This window comes from Cynocephalus volans, chromosome 15 (assembly GCF_027409185.1).
Source record: "Cynocephalus volans isolate mCynVol1 chromosome 15, mCynVol1.pri, whole genome shotgun sequence".
Lineage (NCBI taxonomy): Eukaryota > Metazoa > Chordata > Mammalia > Dermoptera > Cynocephalidae > Cynocephalus > Cynocephalus volans.
In genome coordinates, this window is record NC_084474.1 from 4,617,243 (window position 1) to 4,641,008 (window position 23,766).

The 23,766-nt window shown below is 38.8% G+C and overlaps 1 protein-coding gene across 4 annotated transcripts in view; it reads left to right on the top strand.

Moving 5' to 3' along the window:
* The first annotated feature begins 7,438 nt into the window (after window positions 1–7,438).
* The window catches only part of POLB (DNA polymerase beta), a 29,181-nt gene continuing 12,853 nt past the window's right edge, over window positions 7,439–23,766 (top strand). For 2 of the 4 annotated variants that reach the window (XM_063079881.1, XM_063079879.1), the window contains exons 1-9: window positions 7,439–7,648; window positions 7,919–8,006; window positions 13,088–13,154; window positions 16,327–16,401; window positions 17,019–17,077; window positions 19,287–19,336; window positions 21,422–21,473; window positions 23,267–23,321; window positions 23,424–23,496. In XM_063079881.1, the coding sequence (XP_062935951.1) occupies window positions 7,588–7,648; window positions 7,919–8,006; window positions 13,088–13,154; window positions 16,327–16,401; window positions 17,019–17,077; window positions 19,287–19,336; window positions 21,422–21,473; window positions 23,267–23,321; window positions 23,424–23,496 (580 nt within the window). In that variant the 5' untranslated portion in view covers window positions 7,439–7,587. The remainder of the gene's footprint in view (window positions 7,649–7,918; window positions 8,007–13,087; window positions 13,155–16,326; window positions 16,402–17,018; window positions 17,078–19,286; window positions 19,337–21,421; window positions 21,474–23,266; window positions 23,322–23,423; window positions 23,497–23,766) is intronic. The other 2 variants (XM_063079882.1, XM_063079883.1) reach the window with 2 other exon arrangements.

Consider the following 23,766-nt stretch of genomic DNA (forward strand, 5'->3'; position numbering starts at 1 on the left):
TGCTGCTGGTTGAAGTATTCCTCCCTTGGCACTGAGATTTCCAGGTCAGCTGAGTACAAAACTGCCAGCATGGGAAGCCAAAATTTTGCAAGTGAGCTTTTGTATATATAGTGAGAGAAGACACTCCTCCTTCCATCCCTTGATGCCTAGACCCACAGACTATGGGGGAGGAGGTTGCTTCCTATAATGATATTAGATTTGATGCACATACTGCATCCTGTTAGAACTCCATCCTTTCAGGATGTCGTGTCCCAACTGGTACTGTATCTGTATTCATTAAGCCATTCCAATTTCAGTTAATGAGCTGCTCCTGGGTGATAGGCTCTGTGATAAGACCAGCTACTTGCATAAGCATAAGCCCACTGCCACACTTCCTTTGCTGAATTGAGTTTCCTGATCAGGAGCAATGTTATGGGGATGCAGAGTCCACAGATGGTGGTGCTGGCAGAAGCAGGAAGGAAAAGCAGTCCATATCCAGGATAGGTATCTAATCCAATGAAGAATGACAATAAGGGTGAATCTCTTCCCCTTCTATGATGAGAGGCCTGATATAATCAGTCTACCATCAGATGGCTGGCTGGTCTCCTGGGGGATTTGTGCCATATTGGAGAGATCAGTGTTAGTGTCCATTGGCAGGTTGGCAGTAGCATTAGTCACATCAGCCTTGGTAAGGGGAAGTTTACATTGTTGACCTGTGCATAGCCACTATCTCTGCCCCCATGGCCACCTTGTTTATGGCCTATTGAGCCATAAGCATGGGTGGCTGGGGAAAAGAGATTTACATCTGCTCCCCATATAACTTTGTAACCTCATTAAGAGCCTTCTGTGCAGTGAATGTCCTTTGATGGGCATTCACTTAAGGTACAATGATCTTCAGGCTACCTGTTCTGAGAGGTTCAAACATGTGCCTCTTTTCCAGACTTCCTTGTTACCAGTCTATCAATCCTGTTCCTTCCAAGTCTCGGATCATCCAGCCAACCCATCAGTAAAAGCCCATGAATCAGAGTAAATCCATACTTCTGGCCATCTCTTATGCTGGACAAGTGGACAAAAAATGTGCTGCTCAAAATTTTGCCTATTAGGAGGCTTTTCCTTCACTACTGTCCTTCAGGGCTACCTGTGAATGGGGTTATAGTGCTGCAGCTACCTAATTCTAGCATGTTGTGCAGAGCCATCAATAAACCAGGCTACAGTTTTTCCTTCTTTAGCCAGCTGGCCATAAAGAACACCCCATAAAGCCATAGCTTGGATTGAGAGAGAAGAAGTCCATGCTGAAGGAGTCACAGCAACCTACCTGCCCATGAAACTTACTCAGACCTTTGGATCTTCCCTCTCAGAGAATTACCCCTACCACTAAAGAGAATGAGTATTCTGACTTCTATTACCATAGATTAGTTTTGCCTGTTTGAACTTCATACAAATGTAGTCATATAGTATATAGTCTTGTGTCTGACTTCTTTCCCTCAACATTATAGCTTTGAAATTCATCTATGTTGTATGTCTGTCCATTTATTCAGGTATTCTTTAAAGCTTTTAAATAGCTTAAATATCTTACCCATCTAGATGTTGTGCATAAATAATAATAATAATAATAATAATTCCTAAATGCTTTGTAGTTTTGTTCATTGTGAATTAGGTCATTTTTTCAATATATGTTATTTTCTACAATTTCTTTTATATTAGTTGTTGCTGATAGAGGGGAATAAATTAATGTTTATAATTCAGTCATATACCTGGGGACCTTATTGAATATTTTTTGGTATTAATAGTTTATCTCGATTATATTGTGTTATCTATATGTAAGTTACTGTTAGCTGTAAATATTTATAGCTTTGTTTCTTCTATTTTTATGCCTTTTATTTCTTTCTCTTGTCTTACTGCATTGGCTAGAATCTCTAGTACTGTTTGTGGAATAGTGATGATATGGACATCCTTGCCCCCTTCTGATATCAAAGTTTCTTTGTCAAAAAAGATGTTTATTTTAGGTTTCTGCCAGATAGTCTTTATCAAGTTAAGGATGTTTTCTTCTATCCCAGATTTTGAATTATTTTAAAATCATAAATTGCTTTGGAATTTATCACATATTTTTAAATTTATTGTCTTGGTCAGCTCAGACTGCCATAACAAAATACCACTGGCTGCGTATCTTAAACAACATGAATTTATTTCTCACAGTTCTGGAAGCTGGGAAGTCCAAGACCAAGGTGCCCACTGATTCAGTTCCCTGGTGAAGGCTGTCTCACTGGCTTGCAGATGGCTGCCTTTTCATTGTGTCCTCACCTGGTGGAGAGAGAGGGAGAGAGCTGGGGAGAGCAGAAGAAAGACAGAGGGCACACTCTGGTCTCGTCTTCTTATTAAGGACTGTGGTGTAAGAAATATAACCAGTCTTTGTCCCTGTTTCCTGGCACAGAGTTCCTAAAGTGCTTGGAATTTCCTGAGTGATAGGACTGTCTTTATTTATAAGGAGTACCTTTTGATGACAACACTTGAGTTTATGCTAATAAGGGGACTTAGGATGGGGACCCTAGATAGCCTCAAGATGTGGCTGGTCACCAGAAAGACCAAAAGATTAGAGAGTTGGAATTCTTTTTTACAGGGCATGCTCAGCTCCTGGCTGAGACTCCCTAAAATTGGTATCAAACTCATAGGTACAGCTGCCTGCCCCCAGACAAAAGCGAACCACTGAAAAGTCAAAAGTTGGTGAAAATGGAAGTCAGCTTTTATTCAGGAATACCAGTGATATGAAGAGAGATGGTAGGGTAACCCATCTCTTCGGTAAACCCGAAGGACAAAGGCCAGACTAAAACCATCTCCCCAGGAAACCTGAAAGAGAACGGCCAGGCTAAAGCCATCTCAAAGACTCAGGTTTACTGAGGGGTTTTTTAAGTGGGGGGTGAAGGGATGGAATGTGGGAAATGAACAGCAGGAGAGAGGGGCACATGAGCTACAGGGGGTCCATTTCTATGAGTCAGGAACAAGGTCTCACCAAGGCCTTGTCTGGTTTCTGTTCTCATCTTCGCTGTTATCTCAGGGCCCTGCAAGATTTTGATTCACTCCAGAGTAGAATCAACTCTTCTGCAAAGTCTTTTGAGTAGTTTCGCTTTGGAGAGATGTGGTTGACTTGGCTGGTAGCCAAAGTCAGCTTCTAGTCATTTGGCTTTGACCACTTCTCAAAATTCTACAAGTCTCAGAGAACTGTTAGCTTTTCAGCCTTGTTTTCCAATTTAGCAAGAAAGATTAGAAAGTCACGGGGTGGGAAGAAAGAGTGTAGAGAAGAAAAAATGTTCTTTTTAAAATCCTCTCCCCCACCATCCCAATGCAGCCCAGGAGGTTTTAGGTCCCAACATGGCTTTAGTCCTGCTCACTCCAACAATTTCAGTCCCACCCACTGACCTCTGGGAAGGCAATTGTGGGGAAGAAGTGCAGGAGATTAAGATTTATAAAAACTCTTGAATAACAAGATTTGACAAGCTTCTGGGATGGTGAACACAGGGAGGTGCTGGGTGTGTGGTGCACTGGAGAGGATATGGGAAGCTCTGTGGCCTTACCCCCATACCTTGTCCTATGCATCACTTCCACTTGGGTGTTCCTGAGTTGCAGCCTTTTAATAAACTGGTAAGCATAAGTGTTTTGCTGAGTTCTGAGAGGCCCCCCTCCCCTGCTTTTTTTTGGAGGCTGGCTGGTAATGGATCAGGACACCTTGACCTTCATGATATCAACAACACACTCTAACCAACTGAGCTAACTAGCCAGCCCCTGAGAGCCCTTGTAGCAAACTATCAAACCTGAGGAGAGTGTTGTGAAAACCTCCAATTTAAAACCTGCATCTGAAGTGGGGGTCAGTTTTGTGGGACAGAGCCCTTAACCTGTGGGGTCTACACTAACTCACAGTAGTTAATGTCAGAATTGAATTCAATTGTAGGACATTTGGTGTCTGCAGAAAATTGGAGAATGGTATGGTGTGGAAAACCTACATATTTGGTATCAGAAGTCTTAGGAGCAAAGGAACATTTTTCCTTTTAAGGACAATAGTCGCATGAAGGCAGCCCCACCCTCATGAACTTGTCTAAACTTAACTGCTTCCCAAGGGCCCCACCTCCAAATACCATCACATTGGGGGTTAGGACTTTAACATATTGATTTTGGGGGACACAAATTTCTAGTCCATAGCATTTATATATTGAGATAATCATGTGATGTATTTTCTTTTCTCTCGTTTATGTAAGAAATTGCATTGTTAGATTTTTCTGATGTTAAACTGTTCTTGTATTGTTAGGATTAAATCTACTTGCACATGGTAGTTTGTTTTTAAATTTAGTTAGCTAATATTTTACTTGAGATTTTTGTATTTATTTTTATATCTGAAATGGGTCCATACTTTTCCATTGGCACTTGAAATGTGTATTTATGAATTTGAAGGAAAATATTGACTTTCCAAGGTTGATGTTCTTGGTTTTAACTATTGTCTTTATATTCATGGCTCACAAGTCTGTACTTCTATCCCTGAACTTCCAATCTGCATATCTACCTGTGGCAAACATATCTAAACACCTCAGAAACCACTGAATGTGTTATCACCCCCCTCCCCCAAACCTGTTACATCTATATTTTTATTTCAAGTAATAGCATTGCTATCCACTAAGTCCTATAAGACAGAAGCTGGTGATCATGCTAGACTCTTCCATCTTCCTCTCTCCTATAACCCCAAACCTGCCTATTTTTCACCTCCTAATTTAAAAAAAAAAAAACTTTTTTCCCTTTCTCATGCTTTTTTGCCTTAGTTTCTTAAATAGTCTCCCTGCTTTTAACACCTCCCACCTAACAAAAAGTCATCCTCTACAGTGCTGTTAGAGTGATTTTACTAACAGAAAATTGGGAAATGTCACTAGGCTGTGTAAAACCTTCCGGCAAGTCTACATCACCCAGAGACTAAAATCTAGTCTCCATAGTCTGGCATACTTGTGTTCTAACCTTATATTTTACCAACCTCTATGCAATACTCTACTTTCCCTATATTCACCATGTGTTTCTTCTTTACGGAAAGCCTTTTACTCTCTTCATCCAATTTGATCCTTGTTCATCCTCATTAATGGCTCTTCCTGTTTTCTTGGCTGATTCCTTGACATCTACCTGACCTCTAAACTAGCGGGAGCTCCCTGGAGTTTTTCTTTTCTCTAACCTATCCTCCCAAAGTGAATTAATTCTGCCTCATGGCTTTAAGTACCATATAGATGCTGCTGATTTCAAATTTATACCTCTAGCCCAGACCTTCCACCATAGACCAGAATAATATATCCAGTTGCCTCTTCAACATGGTCAACTGGATGAGTGAGGAAAATAGAATAGTTTAGTCAGGCCCCACTCACCTCAGGTCTGGTTGGGGGTGGTGCAGTACATTCTTTGTAAACAAGTTGTATGTAGGAGGACTTAGTGCCATGTACCTTTTTTTAGTTTGTTGCTATTCTGGTGTGTTTCAGAGTTTGTGAAGCAGTGACTGGCCCACAGAGAGCTTGTGTTTAAAAATAGAGCATGTTTACTTTGCTGGCAGCTGCTCAGTTATTCTTTGGACTTTGCTGGTAGCAGCTCAGTGACTGAGTTTCTCTTTGGACTGCCTAGCTCTTAACCATGTGTGTGCTGAATAAAGACTACTCTTTCTTCAACTAAGGCTCCAAGGACCTTTTTTTTTTCTGGTTACCTAGCTTGTAGAACTGCATGTGAAGGGTCAGTGACCCAGTCTGGAAAATGGGCTTGAGGGGTCTGTGATGTATAATAGACATCTCATATTCCAAAATTGGTCCCCACAGTGTTCCCATCTCCAAAAATGGCAACTCTGTTCTTCTAGTTACTCAGTTAAATAACCATGGATTCACCCCTGACTTCTCTCTTTCTCTCATACCCCCATCCAAATCATTAGTGCCTTCTGTTGGCTCAGCTTTGAAAATATACCCAGAATCTGAATAACTTCTTACTATCTCCTTCAGCACCACCCTGGCCCAAGCCACCATCACCTCTTGCCAGGATTATTGCAATGGCCCTAACTTGTCTCTCTGCTCATGCTATATCCTTGCTCCCCTACATCAGCCAGAATAATTCTCTTAACAGCATTTTTTTGTTTTGTTTTGTGGCACAGGCCAGTAAAGGGATCTGAACCCTTGACCTTGGTGTTGTAAGCACCATGCCCTACCGACTGAGCTAACCCACCAGCACTGAATAACTCTTCTAAACATAAGTCAGATCAAGTCACTTGTCTGCTCAAAACCTTCCAAGGGTTCCCCCTCACTCACGCTGAACTGAGGTCCTCACGATGGCCTGCGGGGACCCCACCCTGGCACTGCCTCCCGCCACCTCTCCACCCTGTCCTCTGCGCTCTCTCTCCTCACGCGCCACCCGCACCCCTTCCCTGCTCATCCGCACACCAAGAAGCTCATTTAGATGTCGGTTCTGTCCCGTTATCCTGACCAAAATGAAGCAGATTTTCCAGAGCTCACCGCCTTGGGAGGAGCCTCATGGCCGCAGATGACACCTTCTCTGGGAAATGAACCGTGAACCGCACAAGGACCAGCTGCTTTGCTGCTGCAAGTGTGAAGAGCTGCAGCCGCAAGTTTCTGCCTCCAGCTGCACAGCTGTGCTCTCAGCCCTCAGGAGGGAATTTGTAACCGAGACAGAGTAAGGCAGGCCTGTGAACCAAACTGACTCCATTTTCCTTGCAGAGGACACTTTGTTACTTTCCCACTCCTCAGTCATGAGACACCCAGGGCACGTGATTACCCCATGGCCACCCTGATAAAATAAACTGAAATAAGAGGGGAATAGATATTCACTGAGTTGCAAGCAGATTGTAAATTTCTCAGATATAGGTCATCATATTACCAACGTTCCATTGATCATTATCTAGGTCAAATATTTTTCCCTTTCTTGTGGTCTTTTCATCACTTTGGCCCCTACCACAAAAGGCAGGGGAATTAAAAATAAAATATCTTTTGACATTGGTGGGCAGATGCGCTAAAAAGTTTTGTATGGCATGGTTCCCCTCCACCCCAGCTCCCGCCAGTGGCTGGCCAATAAGGAGATCTGAACCCTCGACCTTCGCATATTTCATTCCAGGCTCCTGCAGCACCTTAGCACAGAGCTCCACTGCAGTGTGGACTGCACTGTATTCTTACAGAAAGTTTGACAGTAAATATTTCACACAAAATCGGACTCCTGTTTTCCTCCTCTAGAGACAGGATTCCAAACAAACACTGGGAAAACAGATACAATCTCTTAGATGAAGAATCCAGGTCTTCCCATAATAACCTCATTCGGGTGTAACTCCCAGGCGCCCACTTCCAGCCTGCCTCTTGCAGGTTCTGGCCGCACCCCCAAGTGCCGCGGGAGCCCCGCCCCGGCCCCGCCCCGTCTCGTGACGTCACCACGCGCGCCCGGCGCCGCGCCTCCTGTCAAAGGCAGCCATTGTGTGCCGGTCGCGCCGGCCTGGCTGGGGCTGGGCTGTTCCCGCCCCTCTGCAAATCCTGGTGGCTCCTTCAAGCTAGCAGAGGGACCGGTCTCGGGTTCCGAACACTCTGGGGTCGTCGGGTGCAGGCCACCATGAGCAAACGGAAGGCGCCGCAGGAGACTCTCAACGGGGGAATCACCGACATGCTCACGGGTGAGCACCGGGCCTCGCCCCGCCGGCTTTCTTCTCCTTTCCTTCCACCCCCTTGCCTGCCCTTCTTCCTTCGCCCAGTGGGTGGGATCGTCTCCCTTGGGGACGTTCCGCTGGGCCGGTGGCCGATGGTCATCCTGCCGGGGACTCGTGGGTCACCGCTCGGGCTCCCTTTGGTATGGCCCGTGGAGGCTGCCACCTCCTCTTCCAGGAAACACTTCTTGTTTGTCTGCTCGTGGCTCTTGCTCACCGAGTCTCTCGTTGCCTTTTCAGAACTCGCGAACTTTGAGAAGAACGTGAGCCAGGCTATCCACAAGTACAATGCTTACAGGTGGGACAGCTCAGCACTTTCTGGAAGCATGTGCGTTCTGGGACGCCCCGAATTAGTGTGGCAATTAGCAAAGCTGAGGGTCCAGTGGATACTTGGGCCATCTACAGCAGAGCAAAAAAGCATGAACTGAGGGTGGTACCTTGTTCAATATTTCTGGAAGAATTTGATCCTCTCTGTAGGATCAATCAGATAATTCTGGTTGAAAACAGACGTAGCCTGATACGTGTTTTTCCCATCACTAAATGTGAACTACTGAAATGCATTGTGATTTTAAGCCATAATGAAAGACAGCAGATGACATACTGTGAAATAGATGTGGTTGAAGGAATGACATCTTTCCATCTGGTTGATCTGTGTCTGATCCTGTCGCCTTTGTGGGATCTTACCTTGTCCATCTCACTAGGGGCCTGAGCCATTACACATCCGCCTGTTTCTGCTCCTTAGCCTGTAAACCTGTCTAAGTCCCTCAGCTCTTAAAAACAAAAACAAAATAATCTTATCTTCCCTCTAGCTAGCACCTTATCTCTTTCCTCAAGTTACAGTTAGTCTTCTTGAATAGTCTGTGTTCCTTGCCTGGACTTCCTTGTCCCTAGTCATTCCTTATCCTGTTGCAATGTAATTCCCATCCTACCGTTTCTCTGAAAATGCTGTCGCCTACAGCTCATCTTATTGGACTCTTGGTGACATTCACCACTAGCTTATTCCATGAAAGTTTTTCCCTTGACTTCGGTGATGGCACTCCCTTATGTTCTTTCATCTCTTCTTCTAACCTTTTAAAGTTGGGAGTTCCCAGAAGTCTGCCTTTAGCCCTCTTTCTCACTTTCATACTTTCCCTGGCAATCTTACCACTTACGTCAGTGACTTCAAATCTGTGTCTCACTGGGATTTTCTCCAAATTTTTACCCCTGTATTCCCTTGATTTCTACTCAGCTCCCTTCCCACTCAACATAACTCAAAACTGATTATGCTCCCTCCTATGTAAAGTAATTGTGCTATCATGTATACATTTGATAATCTAGAAATCATAGAGATATTCAATCCTATATTCTATTTGGGTCACAGCAGTCTTCAGAGACGAAGTGTTTAGTCTTGAAGAAGTTCATCGATGACAAGTGAGAGGAGGGTCAATCTAGACAAAGGCATCGAGACATGAAGGGTATATCATTTTCTAGAAGTCAGTAATTATGTTTGCTTAAGGGCATATGGTCTGAGTGTGAAATAAGTCTGGAATACTCCTGCCTACCCCACATACATTTCTCTTTTATTTATTTATTTTTGTTTATCTTTAATTGTACATGTTTATGGGGCACAGTGTGTTGTTTCAATACATGCACGTATTGTATAATGATCCCCTTTGGGTAGTTAGCATATCCATTGTGGAATATACTTACATTTATAAAGCAAATATATTTCACAGGGCCTAGTTTCTTGTAGTTTCACGTTTAGCCTAACTTCTTAAAAGTACATATAAAATGTTAACCTTATAAAAGACAGGAAATTTTTCCCCAGGCTAGTCTCTTGTAAGATAAAGAATTGCAGCACAGCAAGGTTGCTGGCTAAAGGACAGACAGGTTACTGATTGATATGTAAAGATACTGGGAAATTGCTGTAAGGAGAGAGAATGTTTGCTAAGATCAAGCTTTTGTTGGTGGATTGACTTAACTTCTTGCAAATTGCATTATGGAATATCACCTTGCTTGTTTTACTGAATGTTACCAGCCTATATTGTTAAACTATAACCCCACCCATGTTCTCTTCCTGTAACTTCCTGGTCTGGAGAATAAATGTGGGAAGAGAACCCCAATTCGTGGTTAATTTCCCAAATGGGAGGAATGCCTCTCTCTTGAGAGTTCCGGGAGATTAACCCCTTCAGGGCTTCTCACTGCTCAGAAGAGATGGGCTTTGAGTAATCCTTTGCAGCTCTGTCACCCAGGGGAAGAGAGGTGACAAATCTGTGGGAGGCAAAGCAACCATCCATCACCTAAACATTTATCATTTCTTTGGGGCGATAACATTCAACATCTTTCCTAGCTATTTTGAACCCTATTCTTAGCTGTAGTCACACTAGAATACCGGAACTTATTCTTCCTATCTAACTAACTTTGTACCTGTTGACCAACCTCTTTTGCTCTCCTCCTCCCTCCTCCCCTCCCCATCCTCTGGTAGCCACCATTCTATTCTCTATTTCTATGAGAATCATTTTTTTTTAGGTTCCACGAGTGAGATCATGTGGTATTTATCTTTCTCTGCCTGGCTTATTTCACTTAACATAATGGTCTCCAGTTCCATCCATGTTGCTGCAAATGACAGGATTTTTTTCTTTTGTATAGCTGAATAGTATTCCATTCTGGACACATACCACTTTTTTTTTTATCCATCTGTTTGTTGAGTTAGGATCATTCGATCTCTTGGCTATTGTGAATATTGCTGTAGTGAACATGGGGGTGCAGGTGTCTCTTCAATATTCTGATTTCATTTCCTTTGTATACATACCCAGTAGCAGGATTGCTGGGTCATAAGGTAGTTCTATTTTTAGGTTTGTTTTTTTTTTTGGTGGCTGCCTGGTACTAGGATCCGAACCCTTGACCTTGGTGTTATGACACTGCTCTAACGGAGTGAGCTAACCTGGCCAGCCCTCTATTTTTAGTCTTTTGAGTAACCTTCACACTGTTTTCCATAATGGCTGCACTAATTTACATTCCCACCAACAGTATATGAGAGTTCCCTTTTCTCCACATCCTCACCAGCATTTGTTGCTTTCTCTCTTTTTGATAATAGCCATTCTAATTAGAATGATTAGTTATTTCATCGCGACTTTAATTTGTCTTTCCCTGATGATTCCCTGTGATGTTGAGTGTTTTTTCATATATCTTTACATTTCTCCTGTTAGTGGTCAAAATACGAGGGGTCTTCAAAAAGTATCTGGAAAATGTGTTATGAAAAAAATATACATGGATTTCTATTTTTTTTTTTTTTGCATCAAAATAAATTCATACTAACTTGTTGTAACATGTCCAAACAGGATCTAGTTTGAGGCATTAAGAAGGATAAGACATCAGTTTGTAAAGAGCTCCTATCAGAGCAACGTGAATCCTGCTAAAATTGAATTTAGATAAACAAACATTAAATTTATGGTGAAGTTTGGGTGGAAAATGGAGAAATCATTGATGCTGTACGAAAAGTTTATGGGGACAATGCCCCAAAGAAATCAGCAGTTCACAAATGGAGAACTTGTTTTAAGAAGGGACGAGACGATGTTGAAGATGAAGGCCATCCACATCCACGTCCGCCCACCTGACGGGCTGCAGCAGCGTCAGACCATCCACGTCAGCTTGCCAGGAAAAAGTTAATCGTGTTCCCGCCCTAACCGCAGAGGACTGATGATTAACAGCAGGAGCAACAGCCAGCACTATAGACATCTCAACTGGTTCAGCTGGCACAACTCTGACTGAAAAATGACAGCTGAGCAAACTCTCTGCCCCATGAGTGCCAAAACTGTCACACCCAGATCAGCTGCAGACAAGAGCAGAGCTTTCAATGGAGATTTTAAACAAGTGGCATCAAGATCCTGAAGCCTTTCTCCAAAGAATTGTAACAGGAAATGACACATGGCTTTAGTAGTGTGATCCTGAAGACAAAGCACAGTCAGAGAAATGGCAACCAAGAGGTGGAAGTGGTCCAGTCAAAGCAGAAGCAGGCCAGTCAGGAGCAGAGGTCATGGCAGCAGGTTTGGGGATGATCAAGGCATTTTGCTTGTTGACTCTCTGGAGGGCCAAAGAATGCTAATATCTGCTTATTAGGAGAATGTTTAAAGAAAGCCAAAGCTTTAGCAGAAAGATGCCCAGGAAAGCTTTACCAGAGAGTCTTTCTGCTACAATGATGCTCCTGCTCATTTCTCTTACTGAAGAAGGGCAATTTTGCAAGCGTTTCGATGGGAAACCATTAAGCATTCACCTTACGGTCCTGTTTTGGTTCCTTGTGACTTCTTTTTGCCTAATCTTAAAAAAGCTTTAAAGAGCATCCATTTTTCTTCAGTTAATAATGTAAAAAAGACTGCATTAACATGGTTAAATCCTCAGGACCTTCAGTTCTTTAGGGATGGACTAAACGGCTGGTATCATCACTTACAAAGTGTCTTGAGCTTGATGGAACTTATGTTGAGAAATAAAGTTTATATTTTTCATTTTCATCTTTTAGTTCCATTTTTCCATGAACTTTATGAATTCCCCTTGTATTCTTATGAAAATAGTTTTCTAATCTTGTCACTCTCCCATATAAAATAATTAAATATTTTCTCTACCTTGATAAAGCCCAGATCTATTATGGCATATGAAAGGCCTCTCATGATCCAAGTGTTCTTCTCTTTCAGGCTTTGCCTCAAAGTACCAATTATCAGGAACTACTTGCCTTTCCTGATAGAATCCTCTCCAGGTATAAGCCTGGTATATCTCCTGATTAAGTGTGCTCCTTACCCTGTAACTTGTCCTTTCCAGAGTCATCATCAGTCATATAGTAATAGTGAAGTTGAAATTTGAATCTAAAGGTTTATATGTGTTAGAATAGAATGGAAATCCAAGGTTCCAAAGACTGTCCAGTATTTATGCTTTAAACTTGGCTGAACAATCGCTTTTTATCAGCATCAACTCTAAACTACATTTAGCATTGAAATTATAGACAGGATACTATCAGTGAGCACCTAGGGTGTACCCAGTCTGCCACCAGATTACTGAGCCAGCTGTGTGTGGCTCTGTGATTACAGGCCACTGCTTTGTGCTGAACGGAAATAGGAGCTATTAAAAAAGAAAAGAACTGATATAAGGACGTAAGGGAATGCAGGTTGAAACCATTCTAAGACCCCAAGTGGATGCCTGAAACCATGCATAGTACCAAATACGGTTAAAATCATATTATCTTCAAATGTGAGGATTTTCAAGATACTTTAAAAAGTTAGTGATATAGTAGGTAGTCTGTTCGCTCATCTGAGTTTTAAGTTTTACATGGAAGTGGAAAATTAGTTATTTTGGTAAAAGTGTAAACTGGATATTTGCTTGAATATGTATAAGAAAAATTTAAGGTCTTGCTGGATTTCTGATTTTTTTTTTTTCTTATAGAAAAGCAGCATCTGTTATAGCGAAGTACCCACACAAAATAAAGAGTGGAGCAGAAGCTAAGAAATTGGTAAGTTTAGTGAGCAAGCTGACTGAAAAGTTCACATGTGTACAAATTTGGTGGGTTCCCACAAACTAAACTCACTCCTCTGAAGCTACTATGACTCACGCAGGGGGTTTCTTGGAATAATATTAATGCCGTTTCAAGCACACTTTTTCAAGCTTAAAATGTTTTTATTTGGGGAAGGGTGGATTTTTAAAACTTTAAATATATGCATTTACAATCTTTTTTCTCTTCTTTGACATATATAAATGTACTCACTTTCACATTGAATTTCAGCTTGAGTGTTGGTCTTTAAGAAAAGCGTGATGATGAAGTGGTACTAGCTTATCTGATACTAGCATATCACATAAGTATAGGAACTTATGTGAGATAGTGTTCCCCAAAGAGATGATTAAGCACCTCCTCTATGATGGCATTTAATCCTGTTCTCTATAAAGCAATTTCCATGAAACCCTGTGTGTTGGTAGTGTCACAATTTCTAGAGGATCTCATCTCTTGGTGATTCATAATAATCTCATCAGGAATATCCTGGGAAGGTCTATCTATTGATAGATTGTTCTCTTTCATCTAAATCTCACTAAATGATTAAAGCTTCTCACATTTAAGGACAATATCATGTTTTTGTTAAAGATGCCAAACTGACATAGCTTTGATTAGTCCAAGTCCTGATAGTGATAACTCCTTCTGTTGTTCTTTACCTATTTGTATTTCACAGAAGTCTTCTTGAATTTAAGTATTAATATTTGATTGTCCTTAACTTTCTCATGAGGGCCTTGAGAGTATATTTTCACCTTTCAAAGTCATAACATTACCATAAATCTTGTACATCTTGTGACTGAGTGACAAATTATCCATATTAATCATGTGCCATCTTAACCTTGAATTTGTTTCTCAGTACAAATCATACTGAGTTGTATAGGTTTTAAATCCTTGTGGCCATGAGCAGTTCTCAGCATCAGTATATTTTTCCCAAATAGGCTAGCAAAGAAAGTTAATAAATATGTTAGACTGTAATTCTGAGTTTCTATCTTGGTGAACTGACCCAATGTTAACCTCAGGAATCATTCCTCCTTCCATTCTGTTCCCCTTTTATCACTACTGAACTTCCTTTTTATGTTTATTGTAGATATCCTTCTCATTTATTAGGGAAAGACTTTTGAAAAGTTCTAATACACTTCATCCCAAATCCGAGTTTATGGTGAATCCCTAAAAAGAATACAAAAGTATTCAAAACTCCTTTTGCATAAGACTGGACTTAACATAAAAATCTCATCATTCTTTTTCACTATTATTTAAAGAATCAAGGTCAAGGATTCAAATCGCCTTAAAGGCCAGCCACCAAAACCAAAAAAAAAAAAAAAAAAAATCACAGATCTATCTAGCCCATATGAGTGCTTCTCAGTAATTCTAGAAATCTGAATGTTAGGTATTTAAGATAGCCTGGGTCTAAGTTGCTCCACGTTATGTTATTAAGTAAAATTATTGTAGTACTATATGTAAAGGAAAAAATAATTTCTTTCTTTTTATCTTCTGATATAGGGAATGAGAAGCCTGGACAGTTTCCCTTTCTATCTATTCTACTTCCTAAATCTTTTGTTCATTTCTATCTGGTAATTGCTATTTTCAGAACTTGAATATGCATTCAGTAATTTGAGGACATTTATTAAATAATAAATCAGGAATATGGAAGAGTGAACTTAGGACTAAGAGACTGTAGGAAATAACTGGCATGCATGTTATTATGCATGTTGAATGTTTAAAAAGGACCAGTAAACATGAGAAAAACTTCAACTTCACTAATAATCAAAGTTCCAAACTAAAACAAGATACTATATAGTGCCTGTCAAATAATCAAATATAACATACAATGTGGATGAGGATGTGAAGAGAAGGACCCTTATTTACCACGGATGGAAGCCTTTTTTTTTTTTTGTCTTTTTGTGACCGGTAAGGGGATTGGATTGCAACCCTTGGCGTGGTTTTGCCTGCACTGCGCTCAGCGCCGCTGCGCTCCCAAGCGCTGCACTCTCCCGAGTGCGCCACGGGGCTGGCCCCTGATGGAAGCCTTTCTGAAGGATCTTTGGGAGAATGTTGACAGGATGTATATATCCTTTGACCTAGCAATTCCACTTTGAAGAATTTGTCCTAAGGAATAAGGATTCATTAGTTTACAATATCTGAGCACCTAAACTCCAGACTTTAGGGATAAAACAATGAAAAGACAGGATCTCTGCTCCCTCACAGCTTATATTCTGGAGCCGTGCTGTCCTGTATGGCAACCATGAGCTACATTTGGCTATTGAGTTCTTGAAACATGGCTAGTGTGACTGAAGAATTGAATTTTTAATTTTAATTAATTTAAATTGTCACACGTGGCTAGTGTACCATGTTGGAATGTGCAGTTCTAGAGTTCTCAAAGTGTGGTGTCTAGACCAGCAGCTTCAGCAGCACCTGGAAAGTTACAAATGCACATCTTGGCCTCACACCAGATGTAGAGAACCAGAAGCTCTAGGGTGGGACTTGGCCTTGTGTTTAACGAGTACCCTAGGTGATGCTGATGTATGCAAAAGCTTGAGAACCTCTGATCTAAAGGCAGTTCATGACAGCATTGTTATGGTATCAAATAACTGGAAGCCATCTTAATGTTCACCTGTAAGATATTTGTTAAGTAAATTATTATACATTCATACAGTGATATGCTATGTACCCCGATAGTTTCATTTTTTGATTGCTATGGAAATTTGTTCATGATATATTAAGAAAAAAGTAGGTATATATAAACACACATTCTGTTTATATATATAAGCAGAAAAAAAGTCAAGTAGTAAATAACAAATGTTAGGGGATAAAATTACAGATGATTTTAATTTTCAGGGCAATGAGATTGACAAGTGATTTAATATTCTTTATGAAACTATATTTTTTAAATTTTTTACAACAAAAGTTAATTTTAAATAAACAAGAGACATTTACAATCATTAGGGTTTCTTTTTTTCAATCATTTAAGTATTTTGCCTCTGGGAGAATTCATTTTTCTTGGGGTTCAGTGTTCTGTGTCCCATGAAGACTTGTCATGTGATATTCATTTGTTTTTCATTTCCTACTTTTTACTCTATCTTTTAGTGATTTAGTAAACATTGTATTTGTATGACTTTTATACTTTCAATTTTCTATGTAGCCTGGAGTAGGAACGAAAATTGCTGAAAAGATTGATGAGTTTTTAGCGACTGGGAAATTGCGTAAATTGGAAAAGGTAAAATTTTAACTTATTTGTTTACTTATTTGATTATAGTGTCTGCCTTATGGCAACTATTATTTAGCATTATTGCTAAATAAAAAATAAATATTGGTGATTGATGTCACTCTAGTGAGACTCAAAAGAAAAAGAGATGAGCAGAGTTTATGGCTTTATTTTATTTAGAAAAATTTGAATATTGTTTCTATAAAATATTCACTTATTTTATGTGGCATTTAAGAGACTGTGAACATCTACAATGGAGTTAGCTCCATTTTCAGTACCATTCAGAAAAGAGATTATAAACTTTGACTAAAAGATTGTTATCTTTTAAAATTTTTATGCTTAAACTCTCCCAAACATTTTTATGGTTTTATTTCACCCTAATGATAGTAATTATATCATTTCTGGTCTTGTTAAATAGGTCTTGTAAAAAATTTGGATAAACTAGAGATCATTAGCACTGTTAGCTGCCTGTAAGCACCTAGCTTCTATATGAACATTCCTGTGTGTTATCCACACGTATGTGCGTAAACGGCTCTTTATGTCTCTCAGCATATTGCTGTATTTCCAGTAAGATTGTTTGAGTACTCAAAACATTCCTAAATTATCATTAGACTTTGTTTTTCTTAAAGATTCGGCAGGATGATACGAGTTCATCCATCAATTTCCTGACTCGAGTTAGTGGCATTGGGTAAGAACTATTTTTTAAGCAGACACAGTAGTACGTTGATTTTATTTTTCAGGTCAGCCAACTAAATTATGTGCTGTTTTTCTTCAAAATCTGTACTTTTCCACCTCTGTGCTTTAGCCCATACAATTCACCCTTCCATAGTTTATGTGTCTGAGGCCAGTTCTTCAGATACTGCCTCTACTGTAAAACCCCAGCCAAGGCAGATGTCAGCTCCTTCCTGAAACCAGTTGGATTCCCCAGCCAGAAATAACCTCTCCTTTCTCTTACCTCTACTGCACTTGCTCTGTGTGCTTGTTATTGCCTGCTCCAGATTGTGCCTCTTTTGTTTCTCTGAGCATATTTATCCTAAGCATTCACGCTTTTTTTCATAGCACTTCATGAATTTGGAGCAAGCACTCAAACGTTTTTTAATGAAGGAATCTTTATCTTAAAATTTGAGCTAACACCAAAGCGCGCTTCTTTAACACTGGACAAAGAAAGATTGACATTGAAATAATAAGGCTATAATGCTTTACTTATCTCTTATCTTTATGGAATGGGTCATTCCTTTAGATATATGATGATTGTCCCTTTAAATGGCAGCATTTTCAGTGAAAGTTATTACATACTGAAAATGACAACTTGTATACTGAAAATGACTCCTTGGGGACTCAAGGTCATTATAAAATTTTCATTAGAAGATGTTTGAAGGGCTGGCCAGTTAGCTCAGTTGGTTAGCGCTCAGCCTTATAACACCAGGTATGGGTTCTGATCCCCATACCCCATACTAGCCAGCCACCAAAAAAAAAAAAAAAAAAAAGGTGTTTTAGACAGCATCTATTATATTATTCTCTCTTTCCAGACAAGAAAACAGAAACTTGAATACAGAAAATGAGTAACCATGGCAGAGCCAGGATTAGAACCCACGTCTTCAGTTTTATTTTTTCTATGCCACGTTACCTTCCTAATCTCAGTATCAGTTTCTGTAACATCATGATGTTTGCACAAGGTTACTAAGTTGTATAGGGTTATTTGTCTCAAAACGCAGTGGCCCCAGACTGTTGTGCTTGTGTGTGTGTGTGTGTTTCTTTCTGTTTCATGCTCCCACTTCATTTTGCTGTACAGGGGGAAGAGCGAGGAAATCTGGGTACTGATCCCAGTGCTACCACCAGCTAGATCTGTGACCTGAGCAAGTCAGTTCATCTTTCTAAGATTGTTTCCTTCCCTGTAAAACAAGAGGGAGATTAGGTTAATTTCTAAGGGTCCTTCGGCATCTGCCATTCTATAAGAGCATCTTTAATCATTTTTGATGTCCTGAATTACTTATATAAACATAGCAGTCACAGTGATTTTTTTTTAAACCTAAATCAGATCTTATCACTGCTTTGCTCATTACTCTTCCATTCGTATTATTTTGAGTACTTCCCATTGCACTTAGAATAAAATACAAATTTACCAGCCTGACTTAAAACACATAATAGAGATTGCCCCCTGCATACTTCTCAATGGTGTCTCATAGCCATACTTACCATCACTTATGTCATTCTAGCCATGCAAGTTTTTCTCTTTTCTTGAACAAGACAAGCTCATGCCATCTTTTGGGCCTTTGTATTCATTATTTCCTTTGCCTGAAATACTTTTCACCCTGAATCCCCCAAGACTGGCTCTTTGTCATTCAAATCTCATCTTAAATATCATCTCACCCCTGTGCTTACCATCCAGTTTATAGGAGGACCCAGCCACTCTGTCCTGCCATCCTATTTTATTGCGTCTACCTGACATTTTTCCTGTTTGTATATGTATCTGTTTATTGTTTCTCTACCCGCTGGGATGTAAGTGGGTAAAGACCAGCACTCTTATTTGTCTTACTCCTGCCATATCTTCAGCACCTAGGAAAGTATCTGGCACATAACGGGCTCTCAGTAAACCCTAGTTGAATGAGTGAACAGTTTTCAAGTGCCCATATATATGTCTATACATGGGCATTATGACAGCTAGCTGCTTAGACTTCTTTTTCACGTCCAAGTTTATGGCTGTCTTCCTAATGATTGAAACTTCAAGAATTCTGGCTTTGGATAAAATTGAACATTACCAAGGTAACCATGTAACATTTTAGCAGGTCTTGTTTAACTCTTTTTAGCAGATTTTTGTTTGACAAGACATATTTATAGTTGCTTATTTGTTACAAGGATCCTGAATTTTACCTGATCTTGATAATTCTTTCTTATAGTCCATCTGCTGCGAGGAAGTTTGTAGATGAAGGAATTAAAACATTAGAAGGTAAGTATGACAATAGGTAACTAAATTCAGGTTAAATATGGTCCTGAAGGACTGTTAATACTCTAACAAAAATCGTTCTCGACTGGCTGGTTAGCTCAGTTGGTTAGAGCGCAGTGGTGTAACACCAAAACCAAAATCAAGGGTTTGGATCCCCATACAAGCCAGGTGAAAAAAGAAAAAACAGAAAAGAAAAGAAAAACCTATTCTCAATCTGTAGATACAGATGATAAGATTTTCTTTTTAACTCTGCAGTAGAGAATAGATATAGGATATAGTTTATATTCCCATCTTAAATATTTTTAGGTTTGTAACAGAAAGAAAATCAAGAAGAGTTAAGAAGTGACTTTTTATTTTAAAGGGAATGAAATAGTTACCATTAGCAGATTTTTAGAAGATTTAAATTACTTTTATTTCTTTAATAAAACTTTAGACAACAAAGTCTTACACATCAGACTAAAAGCTAAGATATATATTGAGAAAGATTTTTTAAGATATTTGCAGTGCTTATTGGAAGAATTTTTGCTTTCAAAGAAATGATAAAAATAGAGCCTAAGTCAAGTAATTATAATGTTTTCCTTAAACCTATATCAGTCCTTTAAGTATAATTTATCTCTTCATACTTTTCAAGGGCACATGCTATAATATGAATTCATTACAGTACATCTGTGGCATTTGGGATTTAGTATTTGTGAGTTTTCAACTATTTACAAGCAACCCAAATGGTTAAGTGGACAGGTTTTGGAGACTGATTTGGGTTTGAATCCCTCCTCCACTGCTCTTCAGAAGGGTGGCTTCAGTTCCTCAGCTGCAAAATGGGTATTTCTGCCTCATACGATTTAATGCAATAATGTATGTAAAGCACTTAGCAGAATGTTCGGTATATAATAAGTACTTAAAAATGGCAGCTGATTCTTATGAGGCATAATTAATTAGTAATATTACCAAGTTAAGTATTTGTGTCATTCACATAGCAAGAGAATGAACTTTACATGTGCATTTCAGAGGGAGTTTGTGCTTTTCTGCTTGTGGCGTATACAGTTTTTCTGAGTGAAACGATTGGCTAAAGAGCTCAAGAATTTGTGGGTTTCTCAAAGGTATTTGGTTGCACCTCTTGGTAATGTCAGGGATCTACTGTTCTGGTTTTTATATTATTTCACAATTCACAGATATGTAATATAGCTATTGTTGTCTGTCTATATATGTCTATAAAACAAACAATATTTCCATTTCATTTTTAGTTATATACTTTAGTGTTTTCAGAGTGCACACAACCGTGCGAAATATTAAGTGCTCCATGTATCATAAAGATGTTTATTTTTCTCCATTTTTATCTCCAGAGGGAATTTATACATTTGTAAATATGAGGGTGATTATGCAATTTGCTTTTGAAGCATACTCGTACTTTCCTTGCTGTTCTTTAACAAGGCTTGCTATTGTGTTCATGCCCAGTAAAGGAACACCCAAATGGAGCCAAGTCACTTTTAGACTTAAGACAGGAAGTCGTGACAGTTTTTTTTTTAATTAAAAACGAAAATATCTCTTCTCGGCCTTTTGGCTAAGATCAAGTGTAAAAAATGAAGATAAAACCTCTCAACAGGATTTTTAGCACAATGCCTACAAAAATCAGTACTCAGTACTGATTGAAGGAAGGAGTGAATAAACAAAAGAACATGAATGAAGTAGTTAATTGTAAAACATTCAGAACTGTGGTGACTACTGTTGCTATTAACAGTAAATTAAACAATATTGGTTCTTGTAAGATGGGTTTTTGTAATTGCCAGTGAAATTTGTAGTCTACTATGTTTTATCTTGTTTCATGTAACTGAAATTGAAATTTTGATTTAATAAATAAAAATGATCATGAAATCAACTGTTAGGTTCACTACATTGAAGCGTCACTTTTTTTTTTTTTGGAAGAGTTACTGTAATCTAGTTCTTAATATCTGAAATTTTTTCTGACTTTTGTGTTTTTAAAGTCATTTCAATAAATTTTTCCCCAGGTAGTTCTTTGTGAAAAGGGTCATTGAGTTTAGCATTTTTTCCAAAAAGTATTTAACACTTCAATTTTATTTATTTTCTTTGCAGATCTCAGAAAAAATGAAGATAAATTGAACCATCATCAGCGAATTGGGCTGAAGTAAGACAGCAAGTGTTCTTTTGACACTTGAGATACAAAAGTAAAAAAATTTTTTTTTTTTTTTGACCGGTAAGGGGATCACAACCCTCAGCATAGTGTGGTCTGCACCACACTCAGCCAGTGAGCACACCAGCCATCCCTATATAGGATCCGAACCTGTGGCCTCAGCGCTACCAGCGCCGCACTCTCCCAAGTGAGCCACGGGGCCGGCCCTAAAAATTTTTATAAACATTCTTTCACACACAATAACTCTTTATACTTACTTTAATGCAACCATTTTTCTATTCAGAAATGCTAAGATTTATTGCAGATTCTTGTAGAGTATATGCCTCTGTTTACATGTTTTATTATTGCTTTCTAATTTGTTTACTTGTTTTGAGGATTTCCCTCATTCTCTTGGCTTTAGCAGGGAACTTCCTCTTAAAATACATACAACTGAGTGTATCAGGCAGTGATGCTTATGTTGTACAGAGCTCTGCACTAGGTCTAGGGTAAGGATATATAATAGGTTCTGTGTAGCTGTTAAGGAGTTTATAGTATACCTGAGAAGATAAGACATGAAAATGAAAAACTAAATTTAAAAAAAGGAAAAACTGCAAACACCTAAATAACAGTATAGAAATAACTAGTAGGCATGTTTCTATATCAGCATCAATAATTATTTTGTGTGGCAGATATAATCTGGGAACCCTCATTTCTAAAAATTGATTATTTACAATTACAGTGCATAGCACTATGTATATCCACTCTGGTATTATATAGTCTGGTTGGTGATTCAGTTCTAATAACCTTCTGAACTTTTTATGTTGATGCCTTACCATAAAATTTTTGGAGTTATACTACCATTCCAAAATTTTGAGCCAGAAAGAGACCAGGATGGTTTGGTTCTTACTTTCCTTGTATTTGCATAGTAAATAGGGGTCTTCGACAAACTTGGTTGTTGTGGGAATTGGCTTTGAACAGGCACTTCATTCTCAGACATATGCTTACACATTATTTCTTACTGAGATATTTTCATAATAGTCTTATTGAGATATAATTCATACACCATAGAATTTACTCATTTAAAGTGTACAATTCAATGTCTTTTAGTATATTCACAGAGCTGTAGCAACATCACTACAGTCAGTTTTAGGACATTTTTTGTTATCCCAAAAAGAACTTTGTACCTATCAGCAGTCATTCTCCATTTCCTCCCAGTGCCTTCCTCAGCCCTAGACAACCACTAATCTACTTTCTGTCTCTACAGATTTGCCTGTTCTGAACATTTCATGTAAATGAAATTGTACAGTTTCTGGTCTTTTGTGACTGTCTCCTTTTACTTAGCATATTGTTGATTAGGTTCATCCATGTGTTAGGATAATATTTTAAAATATGATAATTTTGCAGAATTTAAGAGCAGCAAACTATAACCCCTTGACTTGCCAGTAAAGAGCAATCTACTTTGAAAACATGCACTAACTTAAATATATTTATTTACTCTTTTTACATGAATATGAAGCTTATTTACAGATAAGTTTAGATGGAGTCTCTGGAATATTACAAAGGATAACACTTAAGGATTTTGATCTAATAACTCCCTCCCCTCCCCACCCTCCCGCAAATTTTGCTATTGTCTTTTCAACGAATTTTAGTCTTGATTTTTGAGAATGTTCTGCTCGTATGAGGACACTTGTTATGGTAGGCAATTTAATTTTTAAGGAGATTTAAAAAAAAATTTTTTTTTGGTGGCTGGCCAATGAGGAGATTTAAATTTTACAAAAATATTTTGTCTACTTATTCTGTCTTTATAGATATTTTGAGGACTTTGAGAAAAGAATTCCTCGTGAAGAGATGTTACAAATGCAAGTAAGAGTGTGCTGAATTTTATTTTTATTTTTTTATTAGAATTGAGAATGTCACTTGGTGAAAGCCATTTTTGGAATACTGACTTAATTTTTCTTTTATTAGGATATTGTACTAAATGAAGTTAAAAAAGTAGATTCTGAATACATTGCTACGGTCTGTGGCAGTTTCAGAAGAGGTAACATACTTCCTAATCTTGGGTTATTCATGCCTTGATGTTAAAAATTGCCTAATGTAAATGAAAAACTTAGATTTAACAGACATACTTTGTGTTACCTTTTAGACTTACTAAGACCCAGTAGTATTAGCTAAGTTTGTTTATAGATAAGAATATGTATTCATAGCTAGGGGAAATTCATCCTGATTTGATTATAGGATGATACTTTAATGACTAGTTCAGCAAAATTTTTAAATGATTTTAGGCATATTAAAATGCTAATAATGGTTG